At 46.6% G+C, this 25,781-nt stretch overlaps 1 protein-coding gene across 1 annotated transcript in view; it reads right to left on the bottom strand.

The window, feature by feature from the left end:
• Window positions 1-25,781, bottom strand: part of LOC146821647 (uncharacterized) — a 1,582,729-nt gene that overhangs the window by 1,032,781 nt on the left and 524,167 nt on the right. The window contains exon 15 of the mRNA XM_085609888.1: window positions 24,950-25,030. Coding sequence (XP_085466014.1) covers window positions 24,950-25,030 — 81 coding nt within the window. The remainder of the gene's footprint in view (window positions 1-24,949; window positions 25,031-25,781) is intronic.

The following is a 25,781-nucleotide window of genomic DNA, read 5'->3' as shown; positions in this document are numbered from 1 at the left end:
CTCAAATGTTACCTAGATGGAGGATACGCTGGGTAGGTCACCTTCACACACACCACCCTTGCCGGATTCATAATCTGGCTGAGCGCTAATTGCCATGTTTTTCGCACACCTGTTTGTGTCAACCTCAGTTAGGGGTTCGCTCTTATGTGGTTACACATTTTAATTGTTAATTTTTGCTTTTTCCCTGATCAGTTTTGGCAACTGCCTATGAGACGCTGCTGCCCCCCCCCACACTCTGCGACAACCATGTGGCAGCATGAACATAGTCATAATACGCACAAATGGTTCGGGTTAATATTATCACCTGGAATGTGAGGTAGATTTACTCCCCTTCATGCAGATATTCCATATACGCATATTTGCAAAGCAGAGCCACTGGTCTCACCTTACTACAGGAGACAAATTTGACAAATAAACAAGCTGCCCGATTACGACACCACCGGCGAGTTCAAGTATACAGTACGAATTTCTCGTCCATAGCATGGGGCACATTGATCTGGGAAAAAGCTGGGATCCCTTGGGAGGAGGAGGAAGTGGTGATAAATCCAGGTGGGCGGTACATATTCCTTAGGGGTAAACTGAATGGGTGACCCGTTTTTCTGGGATCCATATACGCCCCTAATGTAGATCAAAATACTTTCCTATTCATCTTGCCCACAGTTCAGTCCTGCTGGAGCGATATTCCCTGGCTCTTATGGGGCGACTTCAATTAAGCACTAGATGTTTTACTAGACTGCTCCTTCCCACCCCTCACTCACACAGAAGTGTCATCCAATGCACATGCTTTGTGAATGTGGCTGCAGCATTGGTCTCTGTCAGATTCCTTCTACTCACTGGTCCACAACCTACATGTTCGACTAGACTGCGTTCTGGCCTCAGCCGCACTACTCCCCTTGATCCATGATACCGAGTATCTACGGCATACACACTCAGACCACAACCCCCAGTATATGACAGCTAGGAGAGGAGACGCCCCCCGATCCGCACCAGGAGGCTGCGGCCTGCAGCATTTGAAGACCCGGAGTTTTGCAGCTCTCCAGGAGCATCGTTGCTAGGCTATTTGAGCGCAATGTGGGCTGCACAGACTTTACGGCCACTGAGTGGGAGGCTTTCAAGGTAGTGACATGAAGGCGTTGCCTGGGCTGACATGGAAACAACTCAACATCTCCCTAGGTGCCCTTGAGTGAAGTCTCCTGCGACAGGAATCCCTCTCGGTCACTCACCCTGAAGCTAAAACAAAACTCAAAGCCATTCAAGCAGACCGGCTTACACTTTTGGAGAGGTTGCAATGCCAACCTCTCATTCTGCGCATACACATGCCACCACAGACAAGGAAGGCTGCTTGCTTACGTCATACGTAAAGAGCACCCACAGCATCCAATTTATGCCATACAATAGGACTTGGGACACATGTGAAGCACACAGTTGGATATTCACACAGCCATGACTCACCACTACTCTTCCCTCTATGCATCTCTGGCTCACGGGACTCTTCAGCAAATCAGCGTCTTTTTAGACACAATTGACCTACCCACGATGGCCCTCGACCATCGCCTGACGTTGGACTCTCCCATCACAGTGAACGAGGTGCAGATGCACTTATGTTTCTGGCATCGGGGAAGACGCTCTAGCCAGATGAGATCCCAACCAAGTTTTTTAAGACATATGCTGACACAATCATACCACACTTGCATGGTCTCTTTAACTCCGCAATATACAGCTCTGCACTTCCGCCTTCCCTATACGCAGCCAACATAGTCTCTCTGCTGAAACCAGGGAAAGATCCCACGTCCCTGGACTCCTATAGGCCCCTAACGATTAGCGCCCTGCTTCCCCACCTTGGTTCATTCTGACCAAAATGGGTTAGTCCCATCCCGCAGCACTTCCCTTAATCTCCGTCACTACTTTAGATTAGCTGAATATGTGCAACTGGAATGCCATGCTCAGGCTGCTTAGTTTAATACCTTGAAAGAACATTTGACTCTCTTGAATGGAATTACTTGTTCGCTACCTTATCTAAATTTGGCATTGAGCCCTTCTTCATAGGGCTGGTTCGAATTCTATACAGAAACCCAATCATCTGAATCAAAACAGGCCCTTATATCTCTGAGGCCATAGCAGTAGGCCGGGGGACCAGGCAAGGATGCCCCCTATCCCCCCTTCTCTTCTCATTTGCAGGGGAACCATTGGCGGTGTGTGTCCGGGCCCATGTAGACACAGGGATTCCTCTTGGGGATGACACATAATTTCGTTATATGCTGATGATATTCGACTATATATTAGAGACATCCATGATATCCCCCTGTCGTTGGATCTGACATTGTCGGCATTCACCGCGGTGTCGGGCCTGCGGGTTAACGCTTCAAAATCTGCTCTGTTTCCCTTCACTGTGAGCACCCCAGGCCCAGGCTACTCACTGAGCGGTGAACCGGTGTTGTGGTGTGTTGGCACTTTCCGCTATCTGGGAATTCAGATCTATCGGAATAAAACTGACCTTCTAGATGGCAACGTTACCAGGGCCGTGACTGCTATTCGATCCGAGATCCCCTTCTGGGGGGCTCTACCACTATTCATCTCCAGCAGAATCGCCCTCGCTAAGGTGGTGATCCTACCTAGGCTCCTTTATTATTTCACAAACCTACCTCTTTACTTACCTCCAGCCTTTTTCAGCAAATTTGAAAAAAAGAGTCAGAGACTTTATTTGGGGGCCTCCAGGCACAGGTCTACATTAAAAAAAACTCTATCTACCTACCGGGAAGGGCGGCCTAGCCTAGCCGCTCCTAATCTTGAGCACTATTATCTAGCTGCTCATATGCAGTGGATTACCAGATGGTTGGCGTCCCGTGGACAAGGCCACTAGACACCCCCCTGCTCCGCATCTTGCCCTTTTACACCAGTCTCACCCATGCGCGCGGCCCAGAGGCATAGGCTCCCTGTTGGCCCCCTTATCCCTTTTCTGGGAACCAACAGGGAACAGCAAATTACCTCAGCAGCGGAATTGCGGGGCTGGGACACACCCGGCATTCAAGATACCGAAGACCTGTTCTGGGATGAGACACTTATCCCATACACCGAGCTGGTGGAGGGGGAGGGTCTTCATCCCAGGAGCTTCCTACTACTGCACTCACTTGATAGTTTCCCTATCCTCTTGTGGGGATGTCTATCTACAGTGAAGGGGGCCATCGGATTAGTTGGTTGGCAGCGTCACTTCGTTGGCATGCTGCAGCCCCTCTGAACCCCTTAAAGCTAAATTGGGAAGGGGATCTGGGACGCGTCTTCTCTGAGTTCGAATGGACAGCTGCCCTAGAGGGCCCCTCCCACATTTCCCGTAACTAAAATTTCCGTCAGATACAGTTTTTCATTCAACACCAAGCATACCTTACCTCAGCCAAAATCAAAAAATATTTTCACCGTACAGACTCTGCTTGCCCCAGATGCCACTTAGCTGATGCAGACATTTTACATTTGCTGTGGCATTGCCCCAAACTCATCACGTACTGGAGCAAGTGGCTTCCACCTTATCCTGCTGCACAGGGCGGGGCATACCTTTTAAATGGGAGGTCTATATTCTTCATCTGTTCAAAAGGGAGAGAAAACATAGGGCCACTTCCCGCTTTCTAGACCTGGGTCTAGCCACCGCTAAATGTCTAAAAACGTTGGAGAGTGCCGCGTGCTCCCCATGCCGCAGCATGGTGCCACTCCTTCCTCAACTGGGCCAGGGCAGAAGGAGTTGCCTTATGCAAGGAGGACCTGTTAGGCCACCGCAAATTCCCCGTAGCTGCAAAGTGGGAGACCGTCTTATCAGAGTTGTTGGGGATGGATGAGTCAGCAGGGGCTTCCTCAGCGGGGAAAGAGGACACAACCACCACGGTGATGTAGCTAGGATGGCTAATTCGACACCACACCCATAGAGACATGTTGGGAAACCAGCATTATTATCATTGCCAATGCTTGTTACAACATTCAACGCTTCCACACTTCAACCAAATTTGTGTTCTTAATGGTGTTTCTGGCTAACAGACGTGAGGTATTCACAGGTAGGTTATCTTGCAATGCACATCTGTATGGCAGCCTATCTAATAAAAGCTTGCTTTTAGAAAGTGGGTCTCTTGATGCCAGAGGTAAGCACCATGTCCAATTTGGGACCACAAGTCTAGTCAGGGTAAGTCAGATACACACCATAAATTAACCTATGCTCACCCTCTAGTAGCCTGGCACAGAGCAGGCAGGCTTATCTTAGGAGGCAATGTGAAAAGTATATGTGCAACACAACACGCAGTAATACAGAAAAATAGATTATGGTTTTATAAATAAAACAAAACCAGATGACAAAAGTCCACTGAGTAGAAATTGAAATATTAATTTCTAAAGAACAAAAATGTCAATAGTGCATAGAAGCAATAAAATTGGAGTGGGGGAAAGTCAAGAGAATAGGCCGACCTTGATGAAGCGCAGGCTGGATGTAGGAGCCAAGCAGGCCAGCTGAACACAGTACCTTGATCCTGGTCACAACAGCGAGATGTGGGGTGCAGCCAAGCAATTCATCGTTGTCGATCCTGCAGTTGAGTTGATGCGTCAATATTCTTCACGCAGTGGTGGTGATGCGTCGGTCCTGAAGACGATGCGCCGAGCCGAGAGGCATTAGTTTCGTAGACAGGAGCTGCATTGTTTCGACCGGAGCAAGCACCTAAGTTAACTTCCAACGGACCAGGCACAAGAGCAGGTGGCGAGACTTTGATGAACCTGAGGAGGCAAACCAACAGGCCTTTGGACATCACTCTGGGTTCAAAGCAGAGTCCAGCTCTTCCTCAGCAGGGTCAAAGGGCAGCAGGTAGTAGAAAAGCAATTCTTCCACAGCAGCAGTCCAGCAGAGTGACCGTCGTCGTAGCATCACGGCTCCAGAGCCCTACTGGGGGGTAATCAACCTTTGTGTGGGGACAGGACACTTGACTATTCAGGAGTAAGTGTTAGCTTCTCCCTCCCATCAAGCTCAGGATGAGCCATCAGGATGCAGATGGGCACTCAGACACAGCTAACCTTCCTTTGTGTCTTGCTGTCTAGAGGGAATGCACAAAGTCAAGCTGTCACCCACCCCAGACGTGTATTGGAGACAGGCTGCAGGACCCCAAAGCTTTAAAAGTAGAGAAATGCTAACTTTCTAAAAGTGGTATTTCTAAAATAGTAATGTTAAATCCAACTTTACCAGTAAAGTATCATTACATTACCATTCCAATTATATAACACATGGCAAAGCTACTCCTTCTCAATCAGTAATGTACGCAGTTTTTGCCATATTTCTGATGCACTTTGACTTAATGTGCCCTGGGTACCTGCCAATTAGGTTCCCAGGACCTGTGCTCTTTCCCAAAACTGTACCTTTGTACCCTCAATTGACACCTCTCTGGCCCCATGTAAGTTCCTTGTAAAAAGTACAATGAGTACCAAGGGCACTGTGACCAGGGAAGGCCTCTAAGGGCTGCAGAACATAATTTGCCACCCTTAGAGGTTCTGTACCTTAACACACACACTGCCATTGCAGGCTGCGTGTTTTGGTGCAGAGAAAAGTGAAGAGTCGATCGCCTGCAACACACTGCCTATGGTATAGGTAAGTGTTGCGTATCAATGGGGAAACCCGAAAATCTACCAGACCCGGGTTAGTAGTTCAGTACAGTAAATATTGGTCAGGCAGTGTGTTCCACATCTTGTACATAGCTCAAAGAGGACACTGTTAGTTTAACACAATTGTCCTAGCTTGCAGTTTCATGGATATTTGTTGACGTTTCGACCCTTATAACTAGAACTAGGTGACTCCAGCTCTGGGTTAGGGTCTTCATCAGGACTAGGGTAGAGCACCTAGAGATAATGAAATATTGGGTATTAGAGTGATTGTATAGTTTGCTAATAGAGCATGTGCTGAGAGACTGTTACATCAGTTACCTATTTTAACTTCCAGCTAAGTGCTTTATGCTGGGCGAAGTAGGGAGTGGCTTGATCGAGCTCCTGTATAAAGAGAGAGGTGGATGTCAGTGTGTGGCCCAGGGTTACAGCATATTGAAAAACTCCTGGCGATCTGATAAGAGAAAAAACTTACTCTAGTTGATGAACGGCCTTGCGTGCACGTTGCTATGGGAGAATGGCAGGTCGTCCGATCTCTGTCATCTCATGAATAAATCTGTGTAGGACAAGGACAATGAAGAGAAAATGAGTACCCCCTTAAGCGTGCTGGCTTCCTTTAATCATTACTGAGATATTCCAGTCACAACACTAGAGGACTTCGGGATAATTTGCCATTCGGACAATTTCTGAGGATCCGCAGGAATTGTTCCAGGAAGGAGGATTTCTTCAAAGAATCTGAAGACCTGATCATCCGCCTGATCGAACGAGGGTACCCCAAAAGACTGGTCAAAATGGCAAGGAAACAAGCCTGGTACAATGACCGCGAAGCCCTCCTCACACCCAAGACTTGTCCATCAGAGATGTCAAGAATGATCTGTGTAATGTCGTACTTTAATATTCGGGACCGCGTAGGGGACAGGGCCCTACCCCTGTCTATCTTGGTATTAGCGAACCGCAAATGGTAAATGCGGCATGTACGAGTGCTTTACATATCGTTCTAGCTATGAACGCACTGTGTACACGTTATTCTGCTTCACTACGCGGGTTCCATTTTGGAAGCAGTGGCCATCTTGTCATTGCCCTCACATAGGCTATGATGGAGTTAATACGGGCCTCACAGTATATGGGCTTCCCCTTTGACTTCTCTGTGACCTGGGCAGCTGGCTCTGCTGCCCTGGGTCAAACCGGTCTCACGAGCTCCCCTTCCTCCGTCCACCTGTGATTAGCATCAGGGCTTGACCTGTCATAAAACCCTTTCATTCTACACAATCCCCCGGCTAATCTCTTCCACACCTGCTTGTTCCTGCTTTATGACTTGTTTCCCAAAACAGGAGATGCTCATGTTTATTGGGGGGTCTCTTTACATCAAACGTGGGATCTGAATCTTACTGTGTAAATCATTGTGGGCTGGCCGAACTGGAATGTGGGATGGTCATCATGACTCTGCCTTTTCTTTGTAATGTACACTTGTATATTGCCGTATCATAAAACCTAGGAATGTATGCTTGAGGCAAGGAAAAGCGTATTTAAGATGAAGTCCGTTCCTATGATTTTCAGCAGTCTCCTGAGAACATACACGCTGTTGTACTTCTAGGATACCTGTCATTGGTCTGCAGCCAATAAACGATTCTTTGACTTCACCCAGAAGACTCTGTGTTTCTGTAGGTCCGGAACAGGGTGAAACCCAGAAGTCATAGGGTGTGTGCCCCTGCACCGCTGGGACTAAAATACCCAGTACTTCAGTTTGGCGCCCAACTCGGGACGATTTCAGCGGTACCAGTCCAAGCCAGAGGTTCGTGAGGAGCTTCGTGTGGAAATTCCGGAGGAAGGCCGCCACTTCATCGACCCCTGCATGTCGACGTGGTCCTAAAGTCTTTTCTGCGAGGTTCTCCGCGTCCCGACGGCTACGAAGGACTGCTGCCCTGATTAATCGACCTGTTTTGGACCCTTGACGAGTTTGAGAGAGCGAGACAATCGAGAGAGTCTTCTGGTGACGCCATCGATCAGCAATATTCAGTTAAGTATAAGTGGAGCGTCTCCCATTTGTTTTGGTATCCTTTGGGATCATTTTGAATTAGTCATTTGGAGTTTGCAAACGCCAAAACCAGAGGACTCGTGTATTCACGAGAATATCGTATTCGATAATCCTTTGACGTTTGGATCTAGACTAGTGAGCGAAGATGCCTGGTTCTGGACTATTTGGTAGATTATTCTGTTTGGGTTGTGGAAAAGATTTCCAGCTAGAGGAATCATGTCCGGTTCCTCCGGTTGGAACTCCAACTTATGAGCTTTATGTGAAACATGGCGTAGGCCCCATTGCATATAACGAAGTGTGGATCCACTACACCAGGAAAGATGGTGTTTTAAAATGGCCCCAAAATGGTAGTTTTGATACCGATATTTTAGATAATCTGGAAATTAAATTGTTTAAGAAGAAAGCCCGGCCGGCGATGTTTGACTCTTTCCGCTTATGGCGAAAGGAAGCCAAACAGAAAGAAATTAAGTTAGCGAAAAAGAATAAGAGAGAGAAAGGTATGTCAGTAATGCAAGCAGCTGTACAATTTAAAGACAATGAAGAGGAGCAAATGAATGAGCAATTGCACAGGCAGCGCAAGTTAGGGATTGACAAATGTTACCCAGCTTTGCCACATCCTAAGCAGGATGAGTCAGAAGAAAAGGAGAAAGATCCCCTGATGTCACATTTGTTGAGTTCGCCACCCCCGTATGCTCAAACTGCCACGGCACCTCCCCAGCTTGTAAATATGCCACCTCCAGTGCATATACTGCAAGCCTTGCCGCAACCGCCAGTTGCTTTGCAGCCAGTTCCTATTCCTGTAGCGCAGCCCTCTCAAGCGCCGCCAGTGGTGCTTCCAACTGCCCCCGCATTTCCTGCGACTTTGCCTAATCCAGTAACTGCCTCCCCTAACACTCTTCCTTCCATCACTCCAGTACCTGTCTCTACATCCTCTTTTCTTCCCTCTGTTTTTCCCCCTGTTCTCGCCTCAGCTTCTCCTTCGGCGCGACAGCGCTTAGCTAATGTGGTTACTACATTAATGTCTCCTCTCTTTGGGTCATCTGGTGCAACTCCTGGTTTACAGCGTAAGCAGCTGCGCAGCCAATTGCCTAACCCCGATGAGAAAAAGGTAATAGATCACATGGCGCGTAGATGGATCGTTTTTCCTTCACTGTATGATGTGGAATCAGTTGTCAATACTTTCCATCAATGGGATGCCCCGAAACAGAGATATGTGTTTGAGAAAATGTGCGAAATTCTCTGTGAAGAATTGGAGGATAGTGGTAAAAATCCGAGTCCGCCGGAATTGTGTAGAGTGAGGTTCGATTTTGGAACTGGTATAATTGTGGACCGCGATATAGATAAAGCAGTTGCAGTTGTATTGTCCTTCAGGAATGATGATTGTCAACAGTTATTGTTTGAACGGGATGTCCTTGTGGGGAAAAAGGTAAAAGCGCGACAATACCCCATGAGAGAAGTTCCCCCGGTATGGAAGGAAGCGGTTGCAGCTGTCGGTGGTAACCCCGCTGTGGCAGCGCATTTCCAGCGTGTTTGGGTGCATGTTCCATGGAAGCGCTCTGAAGTATTAGCGCTTAAGCAGTCCTTACCTGATCCCCGTAAGAACCCAGCAGGTTATTATAAAGAGTTGTCACAGACGACAGGGTCATGCATTATGAATCTGGCCGATATAGACATGTTGTTTGGCAATGTTGTTCCACAGCCTCTATGGGGATCAATTCGTAATGTAGATCATAATGCAGAACTAGGAGATACATGGGCTAACATTGTTGCTGCTGATGCTAGACAAACGGGTGGTGCGAAACCAGAACCTTTAGTAGCTGAACTCCCTGGTAGAATCATCACGTATATGAAGACAATAATGCCTGCGATGCGCGTAAATTGGGACAAGTTATCTGCATGCAAGCAGAAGAAAGATGAGACAGTGTCAGACTTCTTTACTAGGTTTGAAGAAACGTTTATTGACCACAGTGGGCAAGATATGAGTACTGAGGGTGGCCAACGGCTGTTTGTGGATAAGTTTGTGCAGAATCTACTTCCTGACCTGTGTAAGAAGTTGAAAGATTCAGAAAGTTCTTGGGCTGTTTCTTCTTCAGCGCAAATACTGGCTACTGCACAGTATTATGAAAATAGAGATAAGGACGAGAAAGATAGAACAGAAAAGAAAACTAAGGAATTAAAGACAAAGGTCCTTTTACAGCAGGCTTACCCACCACGTGGAGGTCAGAATAATTATAGGCAACCCCAAGGTGTCTATCACCAACCTCAACAGTTTCAGAACAACCAGCAAATGAATGGGTATTATCAACCACGTGTCCCTGTAGGTCCCAACCAATGTTCATACTGCAAAGAGGAAGGTCATTATAAATATAGTTGCCCTAAATTAATGCAGCGGAACGGTAATATGTATGGCGCAAGAGGTAGGGGTGGTCAGCAAGCTCCTAGAGGCAGAGGGCGTGGAAGTGTTCCCCAGAACGCGCGTCCTCTGCCGCCTCAAAGTGCCATCAATAGCTTTGATCAGCAAGCTAACGCGATTAGCAATACGGCCCAGTATTATAATAATGATTATTATGCAGAGGACGGTGATGCAGAAAGTAATGATTACTAGGACAGCCATAGACAGAGAGAGGGAGTTGTTTCAGTGCCAGTGGATCAGAGTGGACCGTATGTTGAGGTGACTACAGCCAATGTAACGGAGCCTTTTCTGCTAGACACTGGTGCTGCAAAGAGTTCAATCATGCATTCAAAACTCCCTGGCGCACCTTTGTCTGGCGATATAAATGTTTCAGTAGGTTTTTCTGGCGCCCCAGTAAGGAACCCGATTTCTAGTCCCATGTCACTTTCTGTTGGACCTTGCGAGCTGAAAGCACCCCTGATCCTAACAACAGGTTGTGGTGAGAATTTACTGGGATTAGATTTGTTGAAAAGATTGCACGCTACACTGTATTGTTCTCCTTCAGGAGTACAACTTACATTAGGCAAGAAAGTGATTTCCCCAATGTATTTGTCTAAAAACACGATGCCACCTGAATTGTCATCCCTTCCGGATGCCCTTTGGGCTATTGGTCCCAATGACGTGGGCCTCTTAGAGATACCGCCATATGTGGTGACTCTAAAGGCTAATGTCAGACTGCCACGTATTCCCCAGTACAAGATCTCTAATGAAGGGCAGAAAGCATTGTTAGACATTGTCAGCGACTTGATTAATAAAAGGGTGTGATAGAAGAGACAAGAGGCAACGTTTGCAATAGTCCGATTTTACCTGTCTTAAAACGAACGGATCCTTCACAGCCACCTGTTTACAGGTTTGTGATTGATCTTAGAGAGGTTAATAAGATTGTTGTGCCACAGTTTCCGGTTGTCCCCGATATAACTGCCTTGTTAACGATGATTCCAGCCTCTGCTGCATGGTTTTCGGTGATCGATTTAAAGAATGCTTTCTTTAGTATCCCAATTGCAGAAGAGAGTAGAGATATTTTTGGGTTTAGTCTGGGAGGCCGAAGCTTCCGCTTCAAACGCGCTCCCCAGGGCTACTGTGAAAGTCCATCCATATACAGTCAGGCTTTGAAAGCGCAGCTTGATGCACTCGTTTTACCCAGTGGCGCTATCCTGATTCAGTACGTGGACGATTTACTGATCGCCGCGGATACTGAGAAGATCTGTAAAGAAGCCACATTGTCACTGTTGCGCCATTTATCCGCATTCCATCACAAGGTGTCTCTCTCTAAGCTGCAATATTGTCGACAAGAAGTGACCTACTTAGGTCATCTCTTATCGAAGGAGGGAAGGAAACTGACCCCAGAAAGAATTCAAGCTATTGCACAGTTGAGTGTGCCAAAAACACAGAGAGAAGTGCGTGCTTTCTTGGGCATCACTTCATACTGTAGGCATTGGATCCCTAGTTTTTCTTTATTGGCAAAACCTTTGTTAGCCTTAACATGCAAAGACACACCGAATCCTATCCCATGGTCTGAAGAGTGCCAGAAAAGTTTTCTGGAATTGCGTAATGCATTATGTTCAGCACCTGTGTTGGGTACTCCCGACTACAGTAAGCCTTTTACATTGTATGTTCACGAGAAAGATGGATGTGCGTTGTCCGTGTTAACACAGCCTTTTGGCGACAGACCGCGCCCATGCGCATATTTTTCATCAACCTTGGACCCTGTAGCGAGGGCATTGCCAAGCTGTCTGAGAGCGACAGCTGCTGCAGCGATGTCTATCCGACAATCTGCTGGTTTGGTAATGGACAATACATTGATTGTTATGGTTCCACATGCTGTAGACACATTATTAAATAGGACCAAGACACAACATTTGACTAGTGCGCGGCTATCGGGTTATGAACTTACACTGTTAGCTAATCACATACACATAAAAAGATGCAATACGCTGAATCCAGCTACATTGTTGCCAATTCCAGCAGACTCAGATGAGATTGAGCAGCATGACTGTCTGTTCAGAACAGAAGAAGAGACGAAAGGGAGAGTAGATCTGAAAGATACTCCCCTGACTGAGTGTGATGGCACTTTATGGGTAGATGGGTCCTGTTTCAAGCTCCCTAATGGTGACACGACTGCTGCATATGCTATCACGACTCTACACACGGTTGTGGAAACTGCACGAGTGCCACATAATTCGGCCCAAGCAGCGGAATTAATCGCCCTCACGAGAGCATGTGTGTTGTCTGAAGGAATGAGAGTGAACATATACACAGATAGCCAGTACGCTTTTGGCGTGGCTCATAATTTTGGGCGTTTGTGGAAAGAGCGTGGGTTCCTGACGTCGCATGGAGCTAAAATTCAGAATGGCAAGTTGGTAAATGATCTCCTTGAGTCATTGACCCTACCGTTGCAAGTTGCGATCATGAAATGCAGTGCGCATAGGAAAATTACAGATGATGTTGGACGTGGGAATGCGTTTGCTGATGAGACCGCGAAAGAAACAGCACAGAATGTGAAGACTAGAATGTATGTTGCAGGTCCCGCAAGATGGGTTAATGATGTGGGAATGTGTGAGAACACAATAGAGAGTGTGAAGTCGCTTCAAGCTGAAGCCACAGAGGAAGAGTTAAGCAAGTGGAGAGAAAGTATGGGTAAGTTGGATGAGAATGGTTGTTGGATTGATCTGACAGAACATAGGCGATGGTTGTTGCCTGATGCATATGTGCTTCCAGTGGTTACTATGGCACATGGAATGGCACATATCAGTACGAAAGGTATATGCAAGTTGTTGGCTCCAGTATGGCAGAATGCTGGGATTCCCAAGTGTGCAGAGAATGTGGTCAAGAATTGCATAGTATGCTTGAAGTACAACCCTGGTAGGGGAACCCCAACTCCGGCTGGTCACTTTGCACCCCCATCATGTCCATTTGAGGTTTTGCAGCTGGACTTTATTCACATGGAAAGATGCAACAACCTGAAATATGTATTGGTGGTTGTTTGTGCTTTCTCAAAATGGATTGAGGCTTATCCTCTGAAAGATAACACTGCCCTATCCACAGCCAAAGCCCTTGTGAAGGAATTTTTTCCTAGGTTTGGGATGCCAAGAATGGTGTGGTGTGATAACGGAAGTGAGTTTGTGGGTAAAGTGATGAAGAATGTATGTGAAGGGCTAGGGATAAAGCAGAAGTTCCACGCTGCAAATCACCCCCAATCAGCTGGATTAGTAGAACGCTACAATGGAGCCTTAAAACTCAAGCTGGCCAAAATCCAGGCGAGCACCGGTCTTAAATGGCCTGACGCTCTGCCTTTAGCACTCCTGTCTACTAGAATGACCATACACTCACGAGTGGGACTTAGTCCCTACGAGGTCGTTTTTGGCCGTCCCGCCAACGTATGGGGTGTACCGAGACCTACGAAGTTCAGTGAGATTGAGCATCCAGTACTGCTCGATTACCTGTATGATTTGACTGTTAAACTGCGTGTTTTGCACCAACAGGTACATGATACTCTTCCCCAAGCCTCTGAACCTCCTGGACACCCTATCAACCCTGGCTCGTGGGTCCTGGTCCGAAATTTCCAGCGCAAGAGCAACGACGAGCCTCGCTGGATCGGCCCTCATCTTGTTCTTCTTTCGACAAGATCAGCAGTGCGAGTGAAAGGGAAGAAGCACTGGATTCATGGTACTCACTGCAAGGTAGTCCCCTTGCCTCTGCCATATGACCAGTGGGTCAAGGAGGGTATCGCCGACTCAGAGACAGACATTGTACCTCGCTTTGTACCATTCAGTGACGCACGCCTAAAAGACACAGTTTCAGACCAAGAGAGTGACAATATTCTGCAGGAAGCTGTGCCACCATCAAGTCGACTGGACACCACTGAGCCCGAACTTTTGTTTCAAGACCAAACAGCACCTGGCCGTCTCCGCTATAATTTGAGACCTAGGCCCATGGACAAATAAAGATTTCCTCATTATTTCCCTTTTGACATTTTTGCTCTCCCATCTGAAGGACTTTCTTGATTTTTGTTTTTCGAACCACCATCCGGGTTCTGCCGCAGGGTCGCGGTGCCAAGACTTTGGGGTACAGGCCGAAGACACTAGGTCGACGGTTCTGGTTGGTCTAGGGCGTTTCCCTGGACTGACAGGCGTACTCTTTAGCAGAAGAAACTCATCCGCCGCCAGCGGCCCGAGTAGAGGATGGAGTTTTTTAAGATGGAGAGACCGATTGAGGAAATGAACTTTAACGCAAGGATGTGTAGAATTGTAAAAAGTAAATGTTTTGTCTTTTCGTGCCTTTTTACACTGTGTAGTATCATAATGTTTATTGTAGGATTTGTGTTTTTCTCCGCTCAAAAGCCCATTGCACCCACTCAACAGCCTATATCTCCTTCTACTGCCTCCTCTCACTCTTTTCACCCTTTGCCTGAGCACGAACAGACCAGACGATCAGAGTTTGTAAATAACTCGTTTATCCAGCTCTTGCACCAGCACCAACTGGTAATGAATACGACCAATTGCTGGGTGTGTGGGTTAATGCCCCATACCATTAACAAGGGTATTCCCTACCTGGTGCTACCGTACAGTTACAATGGATCGTCATGGGCATTCCAAACCATGTTTCTCTATGCTCTAGATACATACTACCCTCGCCAACCGCGTTCCATTAGACCCATCACCAATAATAAGGCTTTGATGAAAGGAGTTGCCGATATGAGTAGGGATATTAATGCATACTCCTCTATTCCCAAAGAAGAGTTGAGACCTTATGTAGGATGGAACGCGACGGGGTATAGTATTAGTCTGGGTGAAAGACAGCGAAAAATCTCATCTCCAATCTGGGTCGTACCCCACATGGGTCGGTTCTGCTTACAGGGTAATGGTCAGAATCCTAGAGCTCAACTGGGAAGAAGTGACTGTACTGAAACGTACACTTTCCCGTCACAGTTTTCCCCTGCGTTTTTGGCTGCTAAGGGCACATATTTCATCTGTCATGACCGAGCATATACATGGTTGCCCCCTGATTTCTCGGGCACATGTTATATTGCGAACTTGCTACCGCCGACATTTACTGCCGCCTCTGACTATCACAAGACCAGAGTTGTGAGAGGTGTGATTAGTAAGGAGGACACTGCCGGTCAGGAAGCAGGAGACTTCTTCTTGGGTTTCCTGCCGTTTTGGGGACCTATGGTCAATAGTAGGAACCTGAGACAGCTGACTCGTGTGGTTGAATCCACTGTCAATGTAACGGCTGGTGCCCTTAGTAATCTGACAGCTGAGCTCCAAGCGGATCGCCTTATGACTCTGCAGAACCGCATGGTTCTAGACGTTATTCTTGCAGACCGCGGTGGGGTATGCAAGGTCATCCAATCCAGTTGCTGCATTTTCATACCAGATAATGCTCCAACAGTGTATCAAGCCATCTCCAAACTCCATAAAATATCTGAAGCCATACACGTGGACAAGGGAGATTGGTCACTGGTGGGATGGTTCTGGGAATTGATATCTGCCTGGGGTTGGAAAGTTCTGATGGTCATTGGAATGATCTTAGCCATTCTTTTCCTGTTCTGTCTGTGCATACAGTGTGCTCCTGCGATATGTGGCCTCTGTGCTACCTTATGTGTAAGGAAACCTGTATCGAGGGACGAGCTAAGTAATAGGATGATGCTACAGCAACATCTCCATGACTTTGCGGACATTGACCTAGACTCGGATTAAGATGAATATAGTAATTGCCTATGTAAGGGCAAAAGGAGGGTCTGTCGTACTTTAATATTCGGGACCGCGTAGGGGACAGGGCCCTACCCCTGTCTATCTTGGTATTAGCGAACCGCAAATGGTAAATGCGGCATGTACGAGTGCTTTACATATCGTTCTAGCTATGAACGCACTGTGTACACGTTATTCTGCTTCACTACGCGGGTTCCATTTTGGAAGCAGTGGCCATCTTGTCATTGCCCTCACATAGGCTATGATGGAGTTAATACGGGCCTCACAGTATATGGGCTTCCCCTCTGACTTCTCTGTGACCTGGGCAGCTGGCTCTGCTGCCCTGGGTCAAACCGGTCTCACGAGCTCCCCTTCCTCCGTCCACCTGTGATTAGCATCAGGGCTTGACCTGTCATAAAACCCTTTCATTCTACACAATCCCCCGGCTAATCTCTTCCACACCTGCTTGTTCCTGCTTTATGACTTGTTTCGCAAAACAGGAGATGCTCATGTTTATTGGGGGGTCTCTTTACATCAAACGTGGGATCTGAATCTTACTGTGTAAATCATTGTGGGCTGGCCGAACTGGAATGTGGGATGGTCATCATGACTCTGCCTTTTCTTTGTAATGTACACTTGTATATTGCCGTATCATAAAACCTAGGAATGTATGCTTGAGGCAAGGAAAAGCGTATTTAAGATGAAGTCCGTTCCTATGATTTTCAGCAGTCTCCTGAGAACATACACGCTGTTGTACTTCTAGGATACCTGTCATTGGTCTGCAGCCAATAAACGATTCTTTGACTTCACCCAGAAGACTCTGTGTTTCTGTAGGTCCGGAACAGGGTGAAACCCAGAAGTCATAGGGTGTGTGCCCCTGCACCGCTGGGACTAAAATACCCAGTACTTCAGTAACCATGTTCTGCACCAGGAGCAACAAAATTAAAAAGATTGTGAACAAACATTGGAACCTAGTCTCAGACGACATAGAGATTGAAGAACCCCCCCTACATAGTTTCAAAAAAGCGAAGAATGTGAGAGACCATGTCATCAGCTCATTACTAGACACACCGTCACAACCTACTATTCAAGCGTTATGGAATCTCCCTGAGATAATAGGACATTTCAAGTGCACGAAATGCAAGGCTTGCAAGCTCACTATTGAAACAAAACAATTCTGCCACAAACATCATACCATCGATCTCAAAGTGCACTCAAACTGCAATACAAGCGATGTGATATATGGGATACTATTCCCTTGCGAGGAACTCTACATTGGTCAGACGAGACAAAAGGTAAAAACTAGAATCCTTCAACATTGTAGTAGGATCCGATGTGGAACAACGGGAGCACCACTAGTTGAACATTTCACTACAAAACAACACAAACCTGAATCGCTCAGATGGGTGGTCATCGAGAGAGTAACTCTGGGGGACAGGGGAGGAGATATCAATGCCATCCTCAATACAAGGGAATGCAAATGGATGCATAGACTTGACACTGTGAATAACGGGCTTAATGAACTTGAAGGTACCTATGCCCAAATATCGACCCACGCTAGTGAATAATACATTGAACCCCTCTGGTCTTTTCAGTCCGATGCACCATTATGTACTTTAATATGTTTTCTAATTGACTGTACATCGAACCCCTTTTGTCTTTCCAGTCCGATGCACCATGATGTACCTTAATATGTTTCCTAAATGACTGTCCTTTTCATTACTGTCCATATAATGTAGCATTTGCTACTATATGAATGATTTTAGATCACATGTATAACAGAACAACTGCACTATTTATGGAACTCTGTTTCTGTTGTTTTGCCTTTACTTTATATCCCAATGCGGATGGAAAGTGTACCCTTATGTTTGATATTTACCCTGCGCCAGCCGGAGATTTCTTTCCAACTCCAATCAGTATATTCCACTAAGCATATGTACACTAACTGCCAAGTAGGCCACCCAAACTTATATCTTTATTTATTTCGTTACGCTTTACCACTACTGAGTAGGTCTTCTACACTTCGAATTACAATATGAGAACTACATGCGTTTCGTGTGATACGTAATACACCATGCATCTCCACAATGAGAATGTGGCAGTTGTGAAGATACCGTCATACACTACATTAGTCAGGCGCACCGCGTCAGACCTAACACAGACGTAGCTAGGTCCTACGCGTACACCGCAGATCTCGGATAAGCCCATACCGCCGCGTATTTACTACAACCGGTTCCAGGCGATCTCACTATACCGCCAGATACCGAGACAGCAAGGCTGCAACACATGGCAGGTAAGAGTTCTCATGCCCCTGATCTATTGAGTCGTACATGGCCGTGTAACGCAACCCAAAGACATTTAAATGTACATGGTTTGCGTTTTCTCACATCTCTGTTTACCTCGATTAGTACTTAAACTATCATATTTTGCGCTGTTTGTTAACCACACACCCCGCCTTTCACTTTGCAGGTCAGCGTGCTTTGGCGTAGGCATTTATATTTTATTCGGCATTCCATGCCCCGCTATGTACCCGTATTTTCGGGACTCTCTCCGAGACACACCGACCCACTAAACAGTTCTGTCGGATGTAGGCATCCTACTCGGCACTTCGTACCTAACCTAGGACCCGCTCTCTCTGGACTAATCTGAAATGCCTCCCCCGCCAATCAGATTTGAGGTCTCAGCATTCCCGTATCCATGCTGACTCACAGCGGGACTTTTGCCTTGTTATCTACGAACGTCCTAGCTCCACTATGCGGGGCCCTTTTCCCTTCCAATCCCTCTTAGGCCTTTTGCAACCATGATTGAAGGAAGCCAGCACGCTTAAGGGGCACTCATTTTCTCTTCATTGTCCTTGTCCTACACAGATTTATTCATGAGATGACCGAGATCGGACGACATGCAATTCTCCCATAGCAACGTGCACGCAAGGCGGTTCATCAACTAGAGTAAGTTTTTTCTCTTATCAGATCGCCAGGAGTTTTTCAATATGCTGTAACCCTGGGCCACACACTGACATCCACCTCTCTCTTTATACAGGAGCTCGATCAAGCCCACTCCCTACTTCGCCCAGCATAAAGCACTTAGCTGGAAGTTAAAATAGGTAACTGATGTAACAGTCTCTCAGCACATCCTCTATTTGCAAACTATACAATCACTCTAATACACAATATTTCATTATCTCTAGGTGCTCTACCCCAGTCCTGATGAAGACCCTAACCTAAGGCTGGACTCACCTAGTTCTAGTTATAAGAGTCGAAACGTCGAGAAATATCCATGAAACTACAAGCTAGGACAATTGTGTTAAACTAACAGTGTCCTCTTCGAGCTATGTACAAGATGTGGAACAACTGTCTTATTGATTAGGCCGGATTGTTACTACAATGTTAATGTGATGTATCTATGTCACACCACTCTATCCATGTCCACTACCCCCACCAACCCACAATGGTCACAAACACTCCTTTCCCTTCTCCTCCACCCTGAGCACCATAAATGTATAAATATTTGTATAAATAAAAAATACCAGTTGATTTGTACTGTTGTGATTTACAACAACAGCAAAATAAATCGATGATTCATCATTTTTGTAAAATTTGTTATTGTGGATGTGAATGACTCTGTATATCCAAATTTGTTGCACACTGCCTGACCAATATTTACTGTACTGTATGGTATAGGTAAGGCACCCCACTAGCTGGGTGCAGTATACCACTGGTGAGGGTGCAGTTGCATGAGCACTGTACCCCTACAGTGTCTAAGTCCATTCCTAGACATTGTAAGTGAAGTAACGCCATAAAGAGAATTGGGAGTTAGTCATTACGAACTCCACAGTATCATAATGGCTTTACTGAATTCTGGGAAGTTTGGTATCAAACTTCTCAGCATAATAATCCACACTGATGCCAGTGTAGGATTTATTATACCATGCACTCAGAGGGCACATTAGACATGTCCCCTGAAAAACGACCAGCCTCTGGTGGGTTCCCTGACTGGTAAACACCAGCCTGCCACCACGAGACATGTTTCTGGACCCCTGGGGTGGGAGCCATCGCTCCCTGAACTCAGAAACAAAGCTTTTACTGGGCAGAGATGTTCACACCTCCCCCAGGTCAGGAAGAGCCATCTGTGGCATGGGAGCTTCAAAGGCCTTGCCGCCTTTATAGTGCACCCCCCAACCTCTCCTGCTAGCAAGAGCAGGTCCCTTTCTTGTCTCCCCTCCTTTTCAGCAAGGAGACAGGCAGGCCACACTTCAGTGCCCGCCATCTTGCAGATGGCAGGCACTCTCCAATCAGGGTTAGGGATTGTGCCCACTGCCCCACGTTGTGTGAGAACACCAAGGGTTTAGTCTCCCTAAGGTCAGTATCCCATTGGCTACTGACCTCGAGACCCCTAAAAGGCCCCTAAATACAGTATTTAGGGGGCAGCCCTAAACCAAGAAGGCAGATTCCCACAACCTATGAAGAAGGACAAAAGAAGATGTCCAGCAGAGAAGAACTGACTTGGCCCCAGCCCTACCGTGCTGTCTGCTGTTTCTAGAGATCCTGTGCCAAAAATCACCTTGTCCTGCAGCCAGCGACCTCCAGAATCCCCGGGAGGACTGACTGCCTTCAACAAAGACCGGATCCCCTGTGAACAGCACTCTGTTCAAAAGAAACTCTCAAGGCAGACTCTGAGCCTGCTGAGGACAAAGAAATCTGATCCCTGTAACCACCACTGCACCAGACGCCTACGGTCCAAATCCGAGTGGCCCACTGGTCCCAGCAAGGTGTTCCAGTGCTCCAGAGTGCGAGTCCACCAGGGGTTGACCCCTTCAGGACTCCCTGAAGTCACCTGCAGCCTCTGCACGGAGACCCCTCAACCTCAAGTGTCCCGGTAAGGTGAAACCCGAACTCAAAATACACCCCCGCATCCACCCGCCTTGCGCCCTGGAGAAGAAGACCTGAGGTGCATCTACGTTCCGAGCCCTCCAACTTACCTGCCCAGCTGTTGGTTCCTCCTGGAAGAATTCCTGGACTGAACCTGCAGGTAAAAACCAAAACCGGCAATCCCTATTGAAAACAGGGCACCCGACGCCAAAACTTCACCCTGCACCCAGCCGCCCCTGTGCCACTGTGGGTGCACCTTTTTGCTAATTTGGATCCCCCTTTGCCCTGAGCCTAAAACCAGGACCTTTGCACCCACAACCTTGTGGCCTGCTTGTAAGCAGCCACCAACCGGAGGACCCATATCCCTCATTGGATAACATTGGGACTCAGTACGCTACACCCGGCCGCCCTAGTGCAACTGAGTCTGCTTTGAGAGTGCATCCTTGGCCCTGGGGGAACCCTGGTTGTAACCCCAGAAAACCAACTCCCAAACCTAAGTACTTACTGTTAAGTCTATAACATTGTTTTATCCCAAGAGACTGCATTAGCTGCTTTTTTGTGAAAATTGTTCTGTTGAGTTGGTTTTTATGACACCGTAAGAATGTGCAAAAACTGATTTACTTACCTTTTCGTCTAGGAAATGTCTTAGTGTGATATATAGCATATCACACCGAGTAGAAAAAGTAACTTAAAAAGTAATCTAAAAAGTAACTTAAAAAATAATCTGAAAAGTAATTCAAAATGTTTTATAAACAAATAACTTACCTGTAACCAATCCAATTGCATTCAACTGCATTCAAACTGTATTTCACTGCATAAATCTTGCAAAGTATTATTATACTTACCTGTACCAGGCCTGGCATGGTTCTAGAAAAATAATAAACAAAATAATATTTTTTATACAAACATTGGCCTGAGTTCAGTCTTTTAGTGTGTGACATATTTTCTTGCCTGAGTGTGTACAGTAAATGCTTAACACTACCGTCTGATAAAGCCTTACTGCTCGCCCACACTACCTCGAATAGAGTAAGGTATTATCCACTTTTACCCCTGCCTACCTTTGGGGTTCCACTGGACTCTGTCAACACCATACCTTACTTTGGTTTAGTATATAAAGACCCAGCTTCCTACAAATACCCAATGTTAACCTTTGATAGGAGTAGGACCCACAGTAGTGAAAAACGATGTAGGTGTTTTTCTCAGCCAGGACATGCGAAAAGTAGATGCACTTGTCCTACCTTTTACTTACACAGCACCCTGTCCTATGGGCTACCCAGGCCCTACCTTAGGGGTGATGTATGTGTAATGAAAGCGGAGTTTAAGGCTTAGCAAGAGGTTTTAAATGTCAAGTCGACATTGCAGTAAAACTGCACACACAGGCTCAGCAGTGCAAGGCCTGAGACATGTTTAAAGGGCTATTTGTGTAGGTGGTACAATCAGTGCTGCAGGCCCGCTAGTAGTATTTAATTTCAATGCCCTGGGCACAGGTAATGTATTCTACTAGAGACTTAAAGATACATTTAATATCCCAATTGTGGATAAACCAATGAAACCATGTGTAGAGGAGAGAGCACATGCACTTTAGCACTGGTTAGCAGTGGTAAACTGCCCAGAGTCCTAAAGCCAACAAAAACAAGGTCAGAAAAAGAGTAGAAGGAAGGTACAAAGTTTGTAGTGACCATTCTGAAAGGACCATTTTCAAAAACGACCCCCCTCCAGTCTAAAGCCAGTGTAGACTAATCAATACCTTGATGGACTTCCCTGCTTAAGGTGATAGAACATGGACAATGGCCCTCTCCTGCAGGGACACTTGCCAGTTCTGTGCCTCTCTGAACCCAGTTGGATCCCTCTGTCTATACTCTCTAGGACCAATGAGCTGACCCATGGGGAGCCCTTCTCCTCACATGTGAACCCCATCTCTGCAGTGCCTATCCTTAACTTGCTTCCAGATATATCTCAGTAGGTAGATAGTAGCAATATGGCCGACAGAGTGATGTGGCTCATTCCCCTTGGGTCTGACTTCTGCCCCCAACCCAAGGGAAGCTCTGTACACAAGGACGGTAACCAACAGAGGCCATTGACCCCCGATCTTTCAGTACTCCCTCCTGTTGATAGCTAATTGAAGGTTTGGAGTAAAGTCCCCCGGATGTAGCCTGACCCACGCTTTTTGCCCTTATGCCTCGCCTTTTGTTTTTAGTTGTTATTTATGTTAAATGTATGTCTCCTGCTTCTTTCGAGCTATCCTGAGCCATTTACGGGGCTGGGCCCCAGGAGTCGCCTACTGCCTTAACTAATGTACGATCCTTTCTGAATCTAGCGGCCGGCCCTGGTGGTTGTAGGCCCATGCTTGTAACTGACTTATTGTTTCAATAAAAAATTTTAAAAAAAAAAAAAAAAAACAGAGGCCATTGACAGCTGTCAGTGTCAAGAACCAGGCCCCAGGCCATCAAGGGGTCTCTGACCTCTATAGTTTCTCAGAGTTAAGTGCAATGGCCCCAGGTACCTTGCATTGTTTTTCCTCTCCACCTCCCACTAGTTCAGGGTATCCTGAAACTGCTCCTTTAACCCAGGGTCTGTGCCTTCAGGCTGAACAAGTGTCAGGGATGAGTCCTTCCTACCGGTGCCCTTCCATCTGGGCTTTTGTACCCTGCGTTTGGGAGTGGTACTCCCAGAAAACTGAACTGTCAGGGCGCCTGTGGCGGCTGCCCCACCTAGTTCTCCTCATATCGGGGGTACTCATTCCCCAGAATGCAGTTTATGGGCATCTGGGGACTATCCATGAACCTCCTCTGGGTCACCTCCCTACACCCCTCTAGGGACATCAGTGCCATAAGGGTCAAAATGTCCAGCCCCTGAGCCTCGGTCACCCTACACACCTGGCCGGTGTACTACTCTAGGGAGACCCGCCTTTCCAAAACCATGGTCTGGCTAGCCCCGGTATCCCTTAGAAAAGTGACTGGGACCTCATTCACTTTCAGGGTGGAAGTGATGACTTCTACCCTCAGGGATCACCAGCTCACCCTTTGAGTCTATCTCCCAGCTGAGGGAGATCAGGGAATGTCTATGACCTGCCCCTGGGGACTACTTTCCCCTAAGGCGACATTGGCCACTCCTGTAGAGCTCCCACCAGTAGGTGGCTCCTTTGGACATCCAGAGTCCCCCTGCTTTTGTCCTAACTAGGAACGCTCAAAGCAGTGGGGATTGAAATGGGGAACCCTGGGCCACCGCCCACCAGAACCTCCTTCCTTCTTCTCAGAAAGGAAATGTGAACCATTTCCTTCCCCCTTAACACGAGACCTGTCTGGTTCCCTCTTGACCTCCATCTCGCTCTGTTGGAGGGAACATGAACCACCCTTCTTGTGGTCCCTCCCAGGTACCCTTTTGGACACTCTGGTGCTGACCCAGATGTCAGCCTACTCAAATGGCTTCCTGGGTTCATCAGCTTGATATCAATCAGTTGTTGGTGCAGCTCTGGACAACCAGTATCAAGCATGTGCTCCTTCAAATTTAAGATATACAGCTCTGAATAACCATCAACCTTTCTGCCCCTCACCTTGCCCTTCAGTGCCTTGCTAGCGTAGTCAAGTAAATCCACCCATTCTGTGATGAGATCTTGTGTCTGCCCCATAATTTCTTTCTATATTTCTCAGGGGTCAGACCAAACTTGCTGACTAGAATGACTTTCATTGCAGGGTAGTGTGTCTGTTCCTGTACCCCTAGTGTTAAGAGTGTGTCCCTCCCCAGGCCCTGGGCACAGGTAGTGCACTCTAGTAGGGACTTACAGTTAAATTAAATTTTCCAATTGTGGATAAAGCAATTAAACCATGTTTAGAGGAGAAAGAATATGCACTTTAGCACTTGTTAGCAATGATAAAGTGCCCAGTCTCAAAGCCAAACAAAACGAGGTCAGAAAAGGAGGAGAAGAAAGGCAAAACATTTGAGTGACCTTTCAGGGAGAGCCATTTTCCAACACTTGCTAATATATTGTACAAATCAGACAAATGATATCCATCAAACACAGGGCAAGCTCAGGAGAAGTTAAGTAGCTCAATGGAAATGAAAGCAATATTTAAACATAACTACTTTACTAACTTCAATGAGTAATTCACACAGAATTGTAGTACTGCAGCCCTCACTCGAAGTAGAGAGGAAATCCTATTTTTACTCAATCAAGCAGAAAAGAAAATTAATGAATACAGAGGACCCATTGTGGAAAGTCAATACTAAAACCTTTGTACAGGGACAACAATATTCAAGGATACTAGTCAAAGTCTTTATCTGCACTTACATTCAGAAGTATTTTCATCTTTGGCAGAAGCTTCTGGAACATTTAATGAAGGTTCCACCGGACTCTCTTTTTTGGCTGATGCTACAACAGAGATTAAAGGTTGACAAACTATTCGTAGAAATCTGTTCCACATGCACTAACTTTGTATCATTGCAAGATCATAAAGATTAGTATCCGCTTTTTTATGGACTATTCTATACATTAAGTGCAGCCACACACAATTCCATGATCCTGATTCACGGGTTCCGGGTCTGTGCCCCTTTCCACGCACAGACTGCACAGTATGGCAAAGGGAAATTCACCAACTGGGCAGATTTTTCTACCGCCATGACTCCCAAAGACGGGGGCCTGGGTGATCCTATGAAAGCACCATGCAGAGGCCATTGTGAATGTTGGGAACACCGCCTCTTTCCACTCACAGAGAGCAGATCCCTGTGTACATCCTAAAAGGAGAGACGTGATGATGAAGGCGTGGATGCACGGAAGAGATCACAGTGTTATTGATGCTGTCCAAAATACAACAGGACAGGTTCTTGACTTTCATAATAACAGAAATGTCTGATTTTAGGGACGAATATTCTCAACATGGCAATCGACAAAAAAAACAGACAGGACACTTATCAGTGAGAATATAAAATGGCTCAATTTCTAAATGCCAAAAAATATATCAGGTATGAACTTAGTTGGCACTGCCAGTTTCGAGAGAGGGGCCATACGTTTTATTATCACACTCACAGGGGCACTCATGAATGTATGATGGTATTCCTTAACAACTGTATGGTAGACTTTGTTAACCTAGGTGCAATCACTATATATGGCCACAGATCGCCCA

The sequence above is a fragment of the Triturus cristatus genome, chromosome 6 (assembly GCF_964204655.1).
Source record: "Triturus cristatus chromosome 6, aTriCri1.1, whole genome shotgun sequence".
Taxonomy (NCBI): Eukaryota; Metazoa; Chordata; class Amphibia; order Caudata; family Salamandridae; genus Triturus; species Triturus cristatus.
The sequence above is the reverse complement of the archived record's forward strand: the minus strand, read 5'-3'. Positions and strand labels throughout refer to the sequence as shown.